The 14,542-nt window shown below is 44.5% G+C and overlaps 1 protein-coding gene across 7 annotated transcripts in view; it reads right to left on the minus strand.

Moving 5' to 3' along the window:
* LOC139573661 (regulating synaptic membrane exocytosis protein 2-like) overlaps positions 1–14,542 on the minus strand; it is a 213,728-nt gene that overhangs the window by 150,870 nt on the left and 48,316 nt on the right. For all 7 annotated transcript variants that reach the window (XM_071397362.1, XM_071397363.1, XM_071397367.1 and 4 more), the window contains one exon: positions 6,473–6,765. In XM_071397362.1, coding sequence (XP_071253463.1) covers positions 6,473–6,765 — 293 coding nt within the window. The remainder of the gene's footprint in view (positions 1–6,472; positions 6,766–14,542) is intronic.

Raw genomic sequence — 14,542 nt, forward strand, 5'->3', positions numbered from 1 at the left:
CACAGGGTCAAATGCTATTTCTAGGGGGTTTAGGGTTAAAGTTAGAATTAGTGTTAGGGTTAGAATTAAGTTAAATATTAAGGTTAGGAGCTAGGGTTAGTTGTAGGGTTAGGGTTAGGAGCTAGGGTTAGGTTTAGGTTTAGGGTTAGGATAAAGTTTAGGTTTTTGGGTTAGGGTTAGGGTTAGGGTTAGGGTTAGGGTTAAGGTTAGGGTTAGGGTTAGGGTAAGAGTACGGGTTAGGATTAGGGTTAGGTTTATGGTTAGGGGTTAGGGAAAATAGGATTTTGAATGGGACTGAATTGTATGTCCCCACAAGGTTAGCTGTACAAGACTGTGTGTGTGTGTGTGTGTGTGTGTGTGTGTGTGTGTGTGTGTGTGTGTGTGTGTGTGTGTGTGTGTGTGTGTGTGTGTGTGTGTGTGTGTGTGTGTGTGTGTGTGTGTGTGTGGCTGCATGTACAGTATGTGGTGTGTGGAAAGCCTCTCTGTGGAGTGAATCACCCACTGGGCCCACAGTGCACCGGATAACACGACATACGGCCCACAATCCCTCTCTTCCCATCAGGAGGCCTGTTCCAGTGGGCATAGAGGAACAGGGAGAGGGAGGAGCATAGAGAAACAGGGAGGTGCAGAGAGGAGGAGGGAGGAAAAGAGAGGAGCAGAGAGGAGGGAGGAGCAGAGAGGAAAAGAGAGGAGGAGGGAGGAGCAGAGAGGAGGAGGGAGGGAAAGAGAGGAGCAGAGAGGAGGGAGGAAAAGAGAGGAGCAGAGAGGAGGGAGGAGCAGAGAGGAAAATAGAGGAGGAGGAGGGAGGAGAAGAGAGGAGCATAGAGGAGTAGGGAGGAGCAGAGAGGAGAAGAGAGGAGGAGATGGGAGCAGAGAGAAGAAGAGAAGAGCAGGGTGGAGCAGGGAGAAGCAGAGAGGAAAAGAGAGGGGCAGGGAGGACAGGGAGGAGCAGAGAGGAGGAGGGAGGAGCGAGGAGGACAGGAAGGAGCAGGGAGGGGCAGAGAGGAGCAAAGACGAGCAGGTAGGAGCAGCGAAGAGCAGGGAGGCAGAATTGCAGGATAGCAGAGAGAGTGGGAAGAGGACATCTGTTCCTCACAGAGCAGCTCACCATGACTGACCCCTGGGTTATGGAACTGTTGGAAATACCGTCCAAACCTGCCTGGGTTCAAACAGCATTTTGTTTTCCTTCAAATACAATGAGCATTTGATTGAACCTGTCTAGAGTTCCAGATGGGCAGGGTTTGCATATTTGGGACTATTCTGTTGGTTCCCTTTGCACCAGTCAAGCTCAATCGAACGCAAGTAAATATTTGATAGAAAACAAATACTATTTGAACCCAGGTCTGGACTACAGAGTACAGACTCAGAATGACACAATGAGGGGACTAGAGGAACATATTTCTGCTGTATGAGATGCATGTGTGCAGGGTCTCTCTCTCTCTCTCTCCCTCTGTGTCAGTGGACTATGGAGAGAGGAAGGAGACACCGTGTGGTCATTAATAGAATTACAATAAATCAGCTGTGACGACACAAGCAAGCCAAGGCACAGAGAAAAAGGATTCACAAGCACAGCATAGAAATGTAATCCAACAGCCGGTCTATTTTCTTATTCGTTATTTAAACATGTAGATCCCGATTGAGATCTATTTTGCGTACATTTTTGGAAGAAACAGTACAGTCTCCAACTTTCCCTTGTGACAACAGTGACATAATACAGCCAGGAAGATCTTTCCCAACATCTTCCTGTACTATCTGTACCTGGCTAAAACATACCTAGAGAACAGTAGGACAAAAGGTGTATCTAGTTATTGTGATGAGTTGCAGCCAAGGGCTTCTTCAGCATGTCTGGTTTCTGCTGCTTCAGAGGAAGAAACAGTGAATGCAGTATTATAGTCACCATCAGTCAGTTCACCAGCTAGGGAATCCCTCTAGCTGAGTTTGGCTTAAGGGGAAAGATGAAAGACACTAGTCATTCAGTGTGGGAGTCAGTGTGTGGGTGTGTGCTTGTACATGTGTGTCTGTGTGTCAGTATTGTGCTTATGTGTAGTTGTGTGTGGGCGTATTTTAGTATATTTACGTGTGTGTGTGTGTGTGTTTGTTTGTCTGTGTTTGGGTGTGTCAATGCTGAACTTATTTTAGGTAGCGGTGTCCATGTGTCTTTCCTGCTTCATGGGCCTCATGCATAAACATCTGTATTATGATCAAACTGTTTACCGTTCTCAAAACAATAAGTCATTTGCCAGGAGCCATAGCTTTTATGATTTGTATTTTACCCTACACTTTTCCCAGGCCCCGGACCCTCACTCCCTCCAATACAACTCCAGAGGCGTTCAACTTAACCAACCACAGGACACAGCTTGCTATAGGCAAGAGTGGGGTAGTTTAGCCATTTTTTATTTATTTAGCACCACTATCTCAACGGAAATATAGTATTCTTTCTAACAAAGATATCTACATGTATTTCAGGATGTTGTGTATCCCTGGAAATAATTAGAATTCATGTAAACGTAACAGTTTTGAAAACACAGCTTGTCCAAAAAAGTGGTCTCTTGGCACAACTTAACCTGGGTATGGTGTCAATTGAGCATAGGGACAGGTTAAATTGAGCCACCTTGAGGTAAGTGGGTGATAGTGTCCTGTGACAGTGGGTGATGGTGCTGGTAGGTCAAAGTTGAATTCATGGAATGGGGGTATGGTATATTATACAGTGCATTCGAAAAGTATTCAGACCCCTTGACTTTTTCCACATTTTGATACGTTACAGCTTTATTATAAAATGGATTAAAATGTTTGATTGTTTCGTTAATCTACACACAATACCCTATAATGACAAAGCAAAAACAGGTTTTTAGAAATTTTATTTAAACGGAAATATCACATTTACATAACTATTCAGACCATTTACTCAGTGCTTTGTTGAAGCACCTTTAGCAGCGATTACAGCCTCGAGTCTTCTTGGGTATGACGCTACAAACTTGGCACACCTGTATTTGTGGAGTTTTTCCCATTATTCTCTGCAGATCCTCTCAAGCTCTGTCAGGTTGGATGGAGAGTATCGCTGCACAGCTATTTTCAGGTCTCCAGAGAGATGTTCGATCGGGTTCAAGTCTGGGCTCTGGCTGGGCCACTCAAGGACATTCAGAGACTTGTCCCGAAGCCACTCCTGCGTTGTCTTGGCTATGTGTTTAGGGTTGTTGTCTTGTTGGAAGGTGAACCTTCGTCCCAGTCTGAGGTCCTGAGCGCTCTGGAGCAGGTTGTTATCAAGGATCTCTCTGTACTTTGCTCCGTTCATCTTTCTCTCAATCCTGACTAGTCTCCCAGTCCCTGTGGCTGAAAACATCCCCACAGCATGATGCTGCCACCACCATGATTCATCGTAGGGATGGTGCCAGCTTTCCTCCAGGCGTGACGGTTGGCATTCAGGCCAGAGAATCTTGTTTCTCATTGTCTGAGAATCTTTTAGGTGCCTTTTGGCAAACTCCAAGTGGGCTGTCATATGCCTTTTACTGATGAGTGGCTTTCGTCTTGCCACTCTACCATAAAGACCTGATTGTTTGAGTGCTGCAGAGATGGTTGTCCTTCTGGAAGGTTCTCCCATCTCCACAGAGGAACTCTGGAGTTCTATCAAAGTGACCATTGGGTTCTTGGTCACCTCCCTGGCCAGGGCCCTTCTCCCCCGATTGCTTAGTTTGTGTGTAGGTTGATGATGATCTTCTTTTATTGAATCCATTTTAGAATAAGGCTGTAACGTAACAAAATCTGGATAAAGTCAAGGGGTCTGTATACTTTATATCTTAAATGTACAGTTGAAGTCGGAAGTTTACATACACCTTAGCCAAATACATTTAAACTCAGTTTTTCACAGTTCCTGACATTTAATCCTAGTAAAAAGTCCCTGTCTTAGGTCAGTTAGGATCACCACTTTATTTTAAGAATGTGAAATGTCAGAATAATAGTAGAGAGAATTATTTATTTCTGCTTTTATTTATTTCGTAACATTCCCAGTGGGTCAGAAGTTTACATATACAAATTGAGTGTTAGGTAGCATTGCCTTTAAATTGTTTAACTTGGGTCAAGGTTTCGGGTAGCCTTCCACAAGCTTCCCACAATAAGTTGGTGAATTTTGGCCCATTCCTCCTGACAGAGCTGGTGTAACTGAGTCAGGTTAGTAGGCCTCCTTGCTCGCACACGCTTTTTCAGTTCTGCCCACAAATTTTCTATGGGATTACGGTCAGGGCTTTGTGATGGCCACTCCAATACCTTGACTTTGTTGTCCTTCAGCCATTTTGCCACAACTTTGGAAGTATGCTTGTGGTCATTGTCCATTTGGAATACCCAAGCTGTGACATCCTGGCTGATGTCTTGAGATGTTGCTTCAATATATCCACATAATTTTCCTACCTCATGATGCCATCTATTTTGTGAAGTGCACCAGTCCCTCCTGCAGCAAAGCACCCCCACAACATGATACTGCCACCCCCTTGCTTCACGGTTGGGATGTTATTCTTCGGATTGTAAGCCTCCCCCTTTCTCCTCCAAACAATAAAATGGTCATTATGGCCAAACAGTTCTATTTTTGTTCCATCAGACCAGAGGACCAAAAAGTACGATCTTTGTCCCCATGTGCAGTTGCAAACCGTAGTCTGGCTTTTTGATTGCGGTTTTTGAGCAGTGGCTTCTTCCTTGCTGAGCAGCCTTTCAGGTTATGTCGATATAGGACATGTTTTACTGTGGATATAGATACTTTTGTACCTGTTTCCTCCAGCATCTTCACAAGGTCCTTTGCTGTTGTTTCGGGATTGATTTGCACTTTTCGCACCAAAGTACGTTCATCTCTAGGAGACAGAACGCATCTCCTTCCTGAGTGCTATAACGGCTGCATGGTCCCATGGTGTTTATACTTGCGTACTATTGTTTGTACAGATGAATGTGGTACCTTCAGGCGGTTGGAAATTGCTCCAAAGGATTAACCAGACTTGTGGAGGTCTACAATTTTTGTCTGATTTCTTTTGATTTTCCCATGATGTCAAATAAAGAGGCACTGATTTTGAAGGTAGGCCTTGAAATACATCCACAGGTACACCTCCAATTGACTCAAATGATGTTAATTAGCCTATCAGAAGCTTCTAAAGCCATGACATCATTTTCTGGAATTTTCCAAGCTGTTTAAAGGCACAGTCAACTTAGTGTATGTAAACTTCTGACCCACTGGAATTGTGATATAGTGAATTATAAGTGAAATAATCTGTCTGTAAACAATTGTTGGAAAAATTACTTGTGTCATGCATGAAGTAGATGTCCTAACTGACTTGCCAAAACTATAGTTTGTTAACAAGACATTTGTGGAGTGGTTGAAAAACGAATTTTAATGACTCCAACCTAAGTGTATGTAAACTTCCGACTTCAACTGTGGATGCCTCTGTTCAATACCCTTCCATTTCTTGACCAGTTGGTCTAGGACAGGGATGTGGTTGCGATGTGCCAATTCATAGACAAGTTCTCTGCATTTGAGGATACTAAGCCCATGAAACTGGTCCTCAAGATGTTTAATATGTTTAGCAAGCTCAGATTCCATTTCATCAGATAAGACCTTGTGTGCTTCTGCTACTCATCATTGCCTCTGGTACAGGTACATTTTCATGTTTCTTTTGTTGTCCATGTCCCTCTTCAGTGTCATTCAGTCTATTTGTTCATCCCTTGCTGCTGCTCAAATGGACTTCTTCCTTTATCTCACTTCCTTGGATGCTCTTTCAATAACTTTAAGGGGGGGGGACTGGACCCCTGCTTGTTTTACATTTGTGTACACAGGACATGATGATGTCTGCTCTGTAACAATGAAAATGCACTCCTGAGATCATACTGTAGGCATGACACATTGTAAAAATACTATGTATATTATGCTTAAAACTGACTAAATATAATCGTAATTTGTATGGTGTATGGTGGCCATTGGCTTAACTTACCCCAAAAAGGCAAACATTTTGACAATATTAGCCCGCACAGTTAGAAGGCTGCACTTTCATGCTAGGTTTAGGACCTCATATTGAAGCTTATAGAGACCCCAACTGACGTATAAAACCATCTTAAAACTATCTTCTTTGGTTTAGATGCAAGCATCATGAAACCTATAACACAATAAATTCATTTGACTTTGTGAAAATCTGTTTTTTTTTTACCTAACTTCCTTATCAATTTTCCATGTGGTTTCTTCCTTCACAGACTCCATGAAATGATGACCTCATACTAAATATTTGGTCACATTATTCATTTTGTGTATGGTTTCCTAGAAACAAGGGGTGGCTCAACTAACCCTTTGGCTCAGCTAACCCCACTCTCCCCTAACAGGTTTCACTTTTAACAGACAGTTTTCCTCCACAATAACGATCAAAATGTTATATCCAGCTCAAATCCCTGAGGGAATTGTTCAAATGTGTTTAACACACACAACCTTCCACACAGACACTGGACTCACCTGTCTATGTCCTGTCCTGGACCTGAGTGCCTCAGCCCTGAGCCGTTGTTGAGGGAGCCTTGTCTGGGGAGCCCGGGAGGTCTGCTTCTATCTGCTGATATGTCCCCTGGGGGCCCCTGGTAGAGGAGATCCTGCTGCAGTTTGGCCTTCTTCTCCTGGGGGGCCTCCTCGTGACGTCGACCCCTGTGGCCCTCAGACCCGCCCCGTGGCCCTGCGGCGCTGCTGTAGAACCACGCTCCCGACTTGGTTAGGATTTCTTGTTGTTTTCGGCACAAGTTGCATACCCACATAACCTGTACACAGAGGAGAGAGGGGGTTAGATATCTGCAGTGGTGGGGATGGTGGGGGTGGTGGTGGACAGCAATGAACTACAATGAAAGGAGTCATGGAATGGATCAACCCCTAGAGGAGACGTGCCAAGTATCATTAAATAAGGATACTTGGACCTGCTAGATGTTGTAGGAAACACTGTAAATATACAGATGAGGATATGAATGATTTGATAATATTGCATACACATACAGTAGCCTTAGGGCAAGTGTTTAGGGGGGAGCGAATATTAGGATTGTATGTAGCACCATATCTAATTGAGGACATAATGTTGAGTTCACTGGACAGTCTGTGAGTATGATGAGGAATTTGAAGTTCATATGATCTACATCACCCTACATTCTCAGAAAAAAAGGATTCCAATAGTGTTATTTGGCCGTCCCCACAGGAGAACCATTTTTGCTTCAATGTAGAACCATTTTTGATTCCATGTAGAACCCTCTGTGGAAAACAGTTCTCAAACGGTTCTCCTATGGGGACAGCCAAAGAACCCATTAAGGCTCTAGATAGCGCCTTTTTTTCTAAGAATGTGCATACATACACCACTTGCTTATATGGGGTACCAGCCACAGAAATAAAATCACTAGACTGGGTATCCCCATTCAAGTCAATGGGTTGGTAGTGTGTGGTTACAGAGTCATTGATGGGTGATTTTATTTCTGTGGTACTAACTTTGTGGTGCACAATACTGTAAGTAACTGAATCTAAATAGGAAGCTAGCTGCAGCCCTACTGTTTAATACAGCTGTGTGTGTATAGCAGAGGGATGGAGAGAGACTGTGTTCAGCAGCTCTACAGAGGAAGTAGCACTAACTGTGGTCTGCAGCCCCCTCCCTCCACATTAGCCTCATAAATCCAGGAGCCGACAAAAGCCCTGATCACTCCACCTCAGACGCAGCACAGCCGCCCTCAAAGCCCTGGCCTGCTTCGCAAATGGCACCCTATTCCCTATGTAGTGCACTATGGGCCCTGATCAAAAAGTAGTGCACCATATTTAGCATAGGGTGCCATTTGGGATGCATCCTGATCACTCCGCCTCAGACGCAGCTCATCCACTCTGCCCTAACAACCGCCCTCCCTAGTCTGGAGGAGGAGCGATGCCTAGTGGAAAGGAAGAAATGGGCAGCCACCTGAGCTGCCTGGCGCCTCTCTCTCTCTCTCTCTCTCTCTCTCTCTCTCTCTCTCTCTCTCTCTCTCTCTCTCTCTCTCTCTGAGGGAGCATGGTGCAGGGCATCAGGGTCCGTGAGGAACTCAGCCCGTAGGCTGATGGCCAGTGACTGACAGACTGACTGACAGCAGTGACGTACAGAAGGCAGACAGGCAGGCACTCAACCCAGCAGCAGTGTCCTCCAGCCGCTAGTTATAGCCTGACTCTGGCCCTGGTCCTGTAGTCAGAGCATTGAGCTGACTCAGTACTGGAGTGCATTACTGTGATTACTATTGGCTGGGCTGGGCTTACACAGCACACTACACAACCCTCCACTGACTTAGTGGCTGGCTGGCTAACTGGTTGGCTAACTGGCTGGCTAACTGGCTGGGGGTCATATGCCTAGTTAAATAAAGGTTACATTAAAAAATATATATCTATATTCGGAAGGCCATGGCATGACCAATGAGAGGTTGTCTCCTTACCACCCCAGACAATCAGATGTCTGAACCACCGGGGCGGGGGCTACACTCTACCTCCATACTTCTCAAGCACGCATGCACACACACAAACACAACCTCCATACCAGTCACAAGCATGCGCATGCACACGCTGCAACACTACCTCCACACTAGGTCCCACTTCCTGTTCATTACTCCAATCTCCCTCTCTGCTTAAAACTTCTTAGGGATAGAGCCCTTTTTTTCAATTTCTGCCTAAAATGACATACCCAAATCTAACTGCCTGTAGCTCAGGCCCTGAAGCAAGGATATGCATATTCTTGGTACCATTTGAAGGGAAACACTTTGAAGTTTGTGGAAATGTGAATTGAATGTAGGAGAATATAACACAATAGATCCGGTAGAGGAAAATACAAAGAAAAAAAACAACCGTTTTTTTTTCTACCACCATCTTTGAAATGCAACCATCTGTAAATAGCCCATCCAACCAACTGCCTACCTCAACCCCATATTTATATATTTTTTTCCTGCTCTTTTGCACACCAGTATTTCTACTTGCACATCCTCATCCCTAAGAAGTTTTTTAACATAGCCCAGTTCTTTCCCAGATAGAGAGAGCCTTGTACATCAGCCAGCATGGCACGACGTGACCTACTTATCTACTGTTCACAAGTGCAATTTACATAGAGTCAGTTCTCCAATCTGCCAGTAATAATGAACCACATTCTGAGCTTCAGACTGTACATGCAGTGGGCTCTTCTATCTCATCAGCACATACCTAATAGTACATGAGTATTCCAAAACAGACCAGGAAGACATACACACACAGGCCAAATGAATACTGAGCAGGGCATGCTAAGCCTAGCTCCGCCTCACACAGCGTTCCTATACAGGACTATATGGTGTAGCATCTGGTCTGCACCCAAACATAACCTGGATGACTAATGCACTAAAAAGTGAACATGGTGAAAAATATAAGCAGTGGTTGATCACAGTAGAGATGATTCAATGATAAGGTTTTAGGTCGAAGCCATACTCGTCAGTCATATAGAAGTGGTGTCAGCACACACACACGCTCACACAGCATGTGCGCTCTAACAGTCCGTCCAGTGATGCAGCAGAGAGCGTCAGTTTGGCCCACTCTGACAGACTACTGTTAGCATCTGTAATAGTCATCTAACCAAACACACATACAAATACACACACACACACACAAATACACACACACACACACACACACACACACACACACACACACACACACACACACACACACACACACACACACACACACACACACACACACACACACACACACACACACACACACACACACACACAGGTCAAGCAGCTGTACTGATTGCCAGAGGTGTGTTCACTGCAGCCAGACTGCAGCCCCTCCTCCCTCCTTCCCCACTGCCTAACTCTTCACGGCTGAGTGCAGTCAGGGGGACGGGTGTGGGGGAGTAAGGGGAGAGGAAGGGACAGCCCCCCCCAGGCTGGGCCATTTCTCCCTGTGTTTGCACATTTCATAGTCATTGAACCTGCACCCAAATATAGAACATTAAAAAACATAGTGCTCCAAACATAGGGGAGGAATAGAAATGGCATATGTAGCCCACTAAATGTCCCAGCAAACAAGGGACGTCCTGAGGACATTTGGGCGACGTTCCCATTAGGTCCCTTAAGGGTTTTGGCGCGACGTTATCCCACTGACGTTCTGAGAACATTCTAAGAACGTTGCATGATAGTCCCAAGGGAATGTTCTCTGGGGGACCGATGTCTAGTTCCCTGTATGTTCCCAGGACATCACTGACGACCATGTCAGTACCTTTTTAGGACGTTCTCAGGACTTTCATTTTACTAGTCCTTAGGATGCTGCGTGATGGTCCCAAGGGAATGTTCTCTGGGGGACCTTTTTACAACGTTCTTGGGACATTGCGTCATGGTCTCCTAAATGTCCCCTGAATGTTCTTGGGACGTTGTGTCATGGTCCCCTGGAGGTTTTGGCTAGTTCGCGGTTTGTCCAGAGAACGTCCCCAAGGACGTTTTTAGGAAGTTCTTTGGATGTTGTGTCATGGTCCCCTGAAGGTTTTGTCTAGTTCCCGGTTTGTCCCGGGAAAGTAATGAAATGGTATGGGGTTTTAAGGGAAGTTAAACATGTTACCCCTCGCAAGGCTGCTGGCCCAGACGGCATTCCTAGCCACGTCCTCAGAGCATGTGCAGACCAGCTGGCTGTTGTGTGTACAGACACATTTAATCGCTCCCTATCCCAGTCTGTTGTCCCCACATGCTTCAAGATGACTACCATTGTTCCTGTACCCAAGAATGCAAAGATAACTGAACTAAATGGCTACTACCACGTAGCACTCACTTCTGTCATCATGAAGTGCTTTGAGAGGCTAGTCAAGGATCATATCACCGCCACCTTACCGGCCACCCTAGACCCACTTCAGTTTGCATAGCGCCCCAATAGGTCCACAGATGACACAATCGCCATTGCACTGCACACTGCCCTATCCCATCTGGACAAAAATAATACCTATGTAAGAAGGGTGTGTGCTCAGCCCTCTCCTGTACTCCCTGTTCAGCCACGACTGCATGGCCATGCACGCCTCCAACTCAATCATCAAGTTTGCAGACGACAACAACAGTAGTGGGCTTGATCACCAACAACGACGAGACAGTCTACAGGGAGGAGGTGAGGGCACTAGGAGTGTGGTGTCAGGAAAACAACCTCTCACTCAACGTCAACAAAACAAAGGAGATGATGTTGGACTTCAGGAAACAGCAGAGGGAGCACCCCTCTATCCACATCGAAGGGACAGCAGTGGAGAAGGTGGAAAGTTTTAAGTCCCTGGGTGTACACATCACAGACAAACTGAAATGGTTCACCCACACAGACATTGTGTTGAAGAAGGTGCAACAGCGCCTCTTCAACCTCAGGAGGCTGAAGAAATGTGGCTTGTCACCCAAAACCCTGATAAACTTTTACAGATGCACAATCGAGAGCATCCTGTTGGTCTGTATCACAGCCTGGTACGGCAACTGCACCGCCCTCAACCGCAAGGCTTTCCAGAGGGTGGTGTGGTCTGCACAACGGGTGGTGTGGTTTGCACAACGGTTGCATCACCGGGGGCAAACTACCTGCCCTCCAGGACACCTACAGCACCCAATGTCACAGGAAGGCCAAAAAGATCATCAAGGACAACAACCACCCGAGCAACTGCCTGTTCACACCGCTATCATCCAGAAGGCGAGGTCAGTACAGGTGCATCAAAGCTGGGACCAAGAGATTGAGAAACAGCTTCTATCTCAAGGCCATCAGACTGTTAAACAGCCACCACTAACTCAGAGAGGCTGCTGCCTACATTGAGACCCAATCACTGGACACTTTAATAAAGATCACTAGTCACTTTAAATAATGCCACTCTAAATAATGTCACATTAATAATGTCTACATATATTACATTACTCATATCACCAGTATATACGATATTGAGACCCAATCACTGGACACTTTAAAAATGGATCACTAGTCACTATAAACAATGCCAATTTAAATAATGCCACTTTAAATTGTTTACCTATCTTACATTACTCATATCACATGTATATACTGTATTTTATACCATCTACTGCACCTTGCCTATGCCGCTGGGCCATCGCTCATCCATATACTTATATGTACATATTCTCATTCACCCCTTTAGATTTGTGTGTATTAGGTAGTTGTTGGGGAATTGTTAGATTACTTGATAGATATTACTGCACTGTTGGAACTAGAAGCACAAGCATTTCGCTACACTCGCATTAACATCTGTTAACCATGAGTATGTGACCAATAAAAAAAGATTTTGATTTGAAGTGGTACGCTGTTCAGCTAAAATAGTGTAAAAATCTTTACTCAGCGAGATACCTAGTCAGTTGCACAACTGCATGCCTTCAACCGAAATGTGTCCTCTAAAACAGAGAGGTGTGGAGAGGCTGCCTTATTTGACGTCCGGGGAGCAGTTGTGCTCTTCAGTTTTGCTCAAGAGCAGAACTGCAGATTTTTCCATCTTACCAGTTTGGCGATTCAAACCAGCGGTTACTGATGTGTGCTGGAGCATAGGTACTGTATGCTACTGATGTATTGTATTAGGTTACGATGTGTACTGGAGCAGAGGTACTGTATGCTACTGATGTATTGTATTAGGTTACGATGGGTACTGGAGCAGAGGTACTGTATGCTACTGATGTATTGTATTAGGTTACGATGTGTACTGGAGCAGAGGTACTGTATGCTACTGATGTATTGTATTAGGTTACGATGGGTACTGGAGCAGAGGTACTGTATGCTACTGATGTATTGTATTAGGTTACGATGTGTGCTGGAGCAGAGGTACTGTATGCTACTGATGTATTGTATTAGGTTACGATGTGTACTGGAGCAGAGGTACTGTATGCTACTGATGTATTGTATTAGGTTACGATGGTTACTGGAGCATAGGTACTGTATGCTACTGATGTATTGTATTAGGTTACGATGGGTACTGGAGCAGAGGTACTGTATGCTACTGATGTATTGTATTAGGTTACGATGGGTACTGGAGCAGAGGTACTGTATGCTACTGATGTATTGTATTAGGTTACGATGTGTGCTGGAGCAGAGGTACTGTATGCTACTGATGTATTGTATTAGGTTACGATGTGTACTGGAGCAGAGGTACTGTATGCTACTGATGTATTGTATTAGGTTACGATGGGTACTGGAGCATAGGTACTGTATGCTACTGATGTATTGTATTAGGTTACGATGGGTACTGGAGCAGAGGTACTGTATGCTACTGATGTATTGTATTAGGTTACGATGGGTACCATCAAGCTGTTTAGATTGATATGTCATTGGTTATCTAATGTTCTTTTCATTTAAACTCAAGGTGGGTTCATACATCCTTGTCATCTTTCGCATTTGCATTTGGTCCCATACAAAGATATTATACTCCATATTTTATTCCATCTATTTACTCCATCTAATACATCTGGACTTGAATCAATAACTCCTATCTAAGATGAGCAGGCCTAGCGTTCAGACAACCTCGTTTGTTGCAAATCTCTACAGCAAAACACTGCTATAGCCTATCCAATTTGTAAGTCGCTCTGGATAAGAGCGTCTGCTAAATGACTTAAATGTTAAATGTAATTTCAAGGGTGGTGCTGTGGTGGTGCTTTCGATGACCAATCTAGTGTATGTTCATCACTTTCTAAAAGACGATTTACAGCATTGACTGAAACTCCTTTAAGATGGAGAGCAGCCTTCAGCTATCCCAGTTTGTGCTGAGCTGTGTTGAGCTGTCAGGCCCGTGGCGCTACACTACATCAAAGTCAAATGAACAGGGGAGGGAGGTGTTCCGGAGCCAACACTCAGTCAATGAGCTCCCTCTTGTGGCCAAGAAGCAGGACTACACTACAACGGCATCATACCAAAACAGTTGAGGGGAGCATGATATTATCAAACTTCGAACCTATAGGACAATGAAAATACCACGGTGACCATTTTTAACTATTAAGAGAATTGCAACCATTGTTGCATTACTTGAGTCCAAATAGTCACTGTTCTTTCCGAGACAAAAACACATACTTGGTATCATATCCTTCAGACTAAATGCATTCCCAACCATCAGATGTTACTGTATCTTGTTCATAGCATTCAGAGAATAAAAATATCACATACTATAAAGAGATGTGCGTCATGGTCAAATATTAATGTGATGGTGAATAGACTGTCATAGGTATCATATTGCCTGTTTCCCTCCCAGTCTCACCTGGCCTGAACTTAACTGAGCTCATTAAAAACTCATTGTTTAAGGGAACATGTCTGAGAACATCTTGGCTTTGAAACTGAGTTTGCACTTGAGTCGACTGTGTCTGAAACATACAGAACCTATTCAATCATTCCGCACTCCTTTTCCCCCATGCAACACACGTTTTTATGTGTGTTATTAAAAACGTGTGATAAACGATATATAACCTTTCTAAGATGAAATATACCACATTCTTCTAAATATGTGTGTGTAAAGATCTCAAAAAGACAGAGGGAAACATTTCTTAAAGTATTTTTCATGAAACCGTGTAGCCTAAATAGAGGTGA

This window comes from Salvelinus alpinus, chromosome 4 (genome assembly GCF_045679555.1).
Source record: "Salvelinus alpinus chromosome 4, SLU_Salpinus.1, whole genome shotgun sequence".
NCBI lineage: Eukaryota > Metazoa > Chordata > Actinopteri > Salmoniformes > Salmonidae > Salvelinus > Salvelinus alpinus.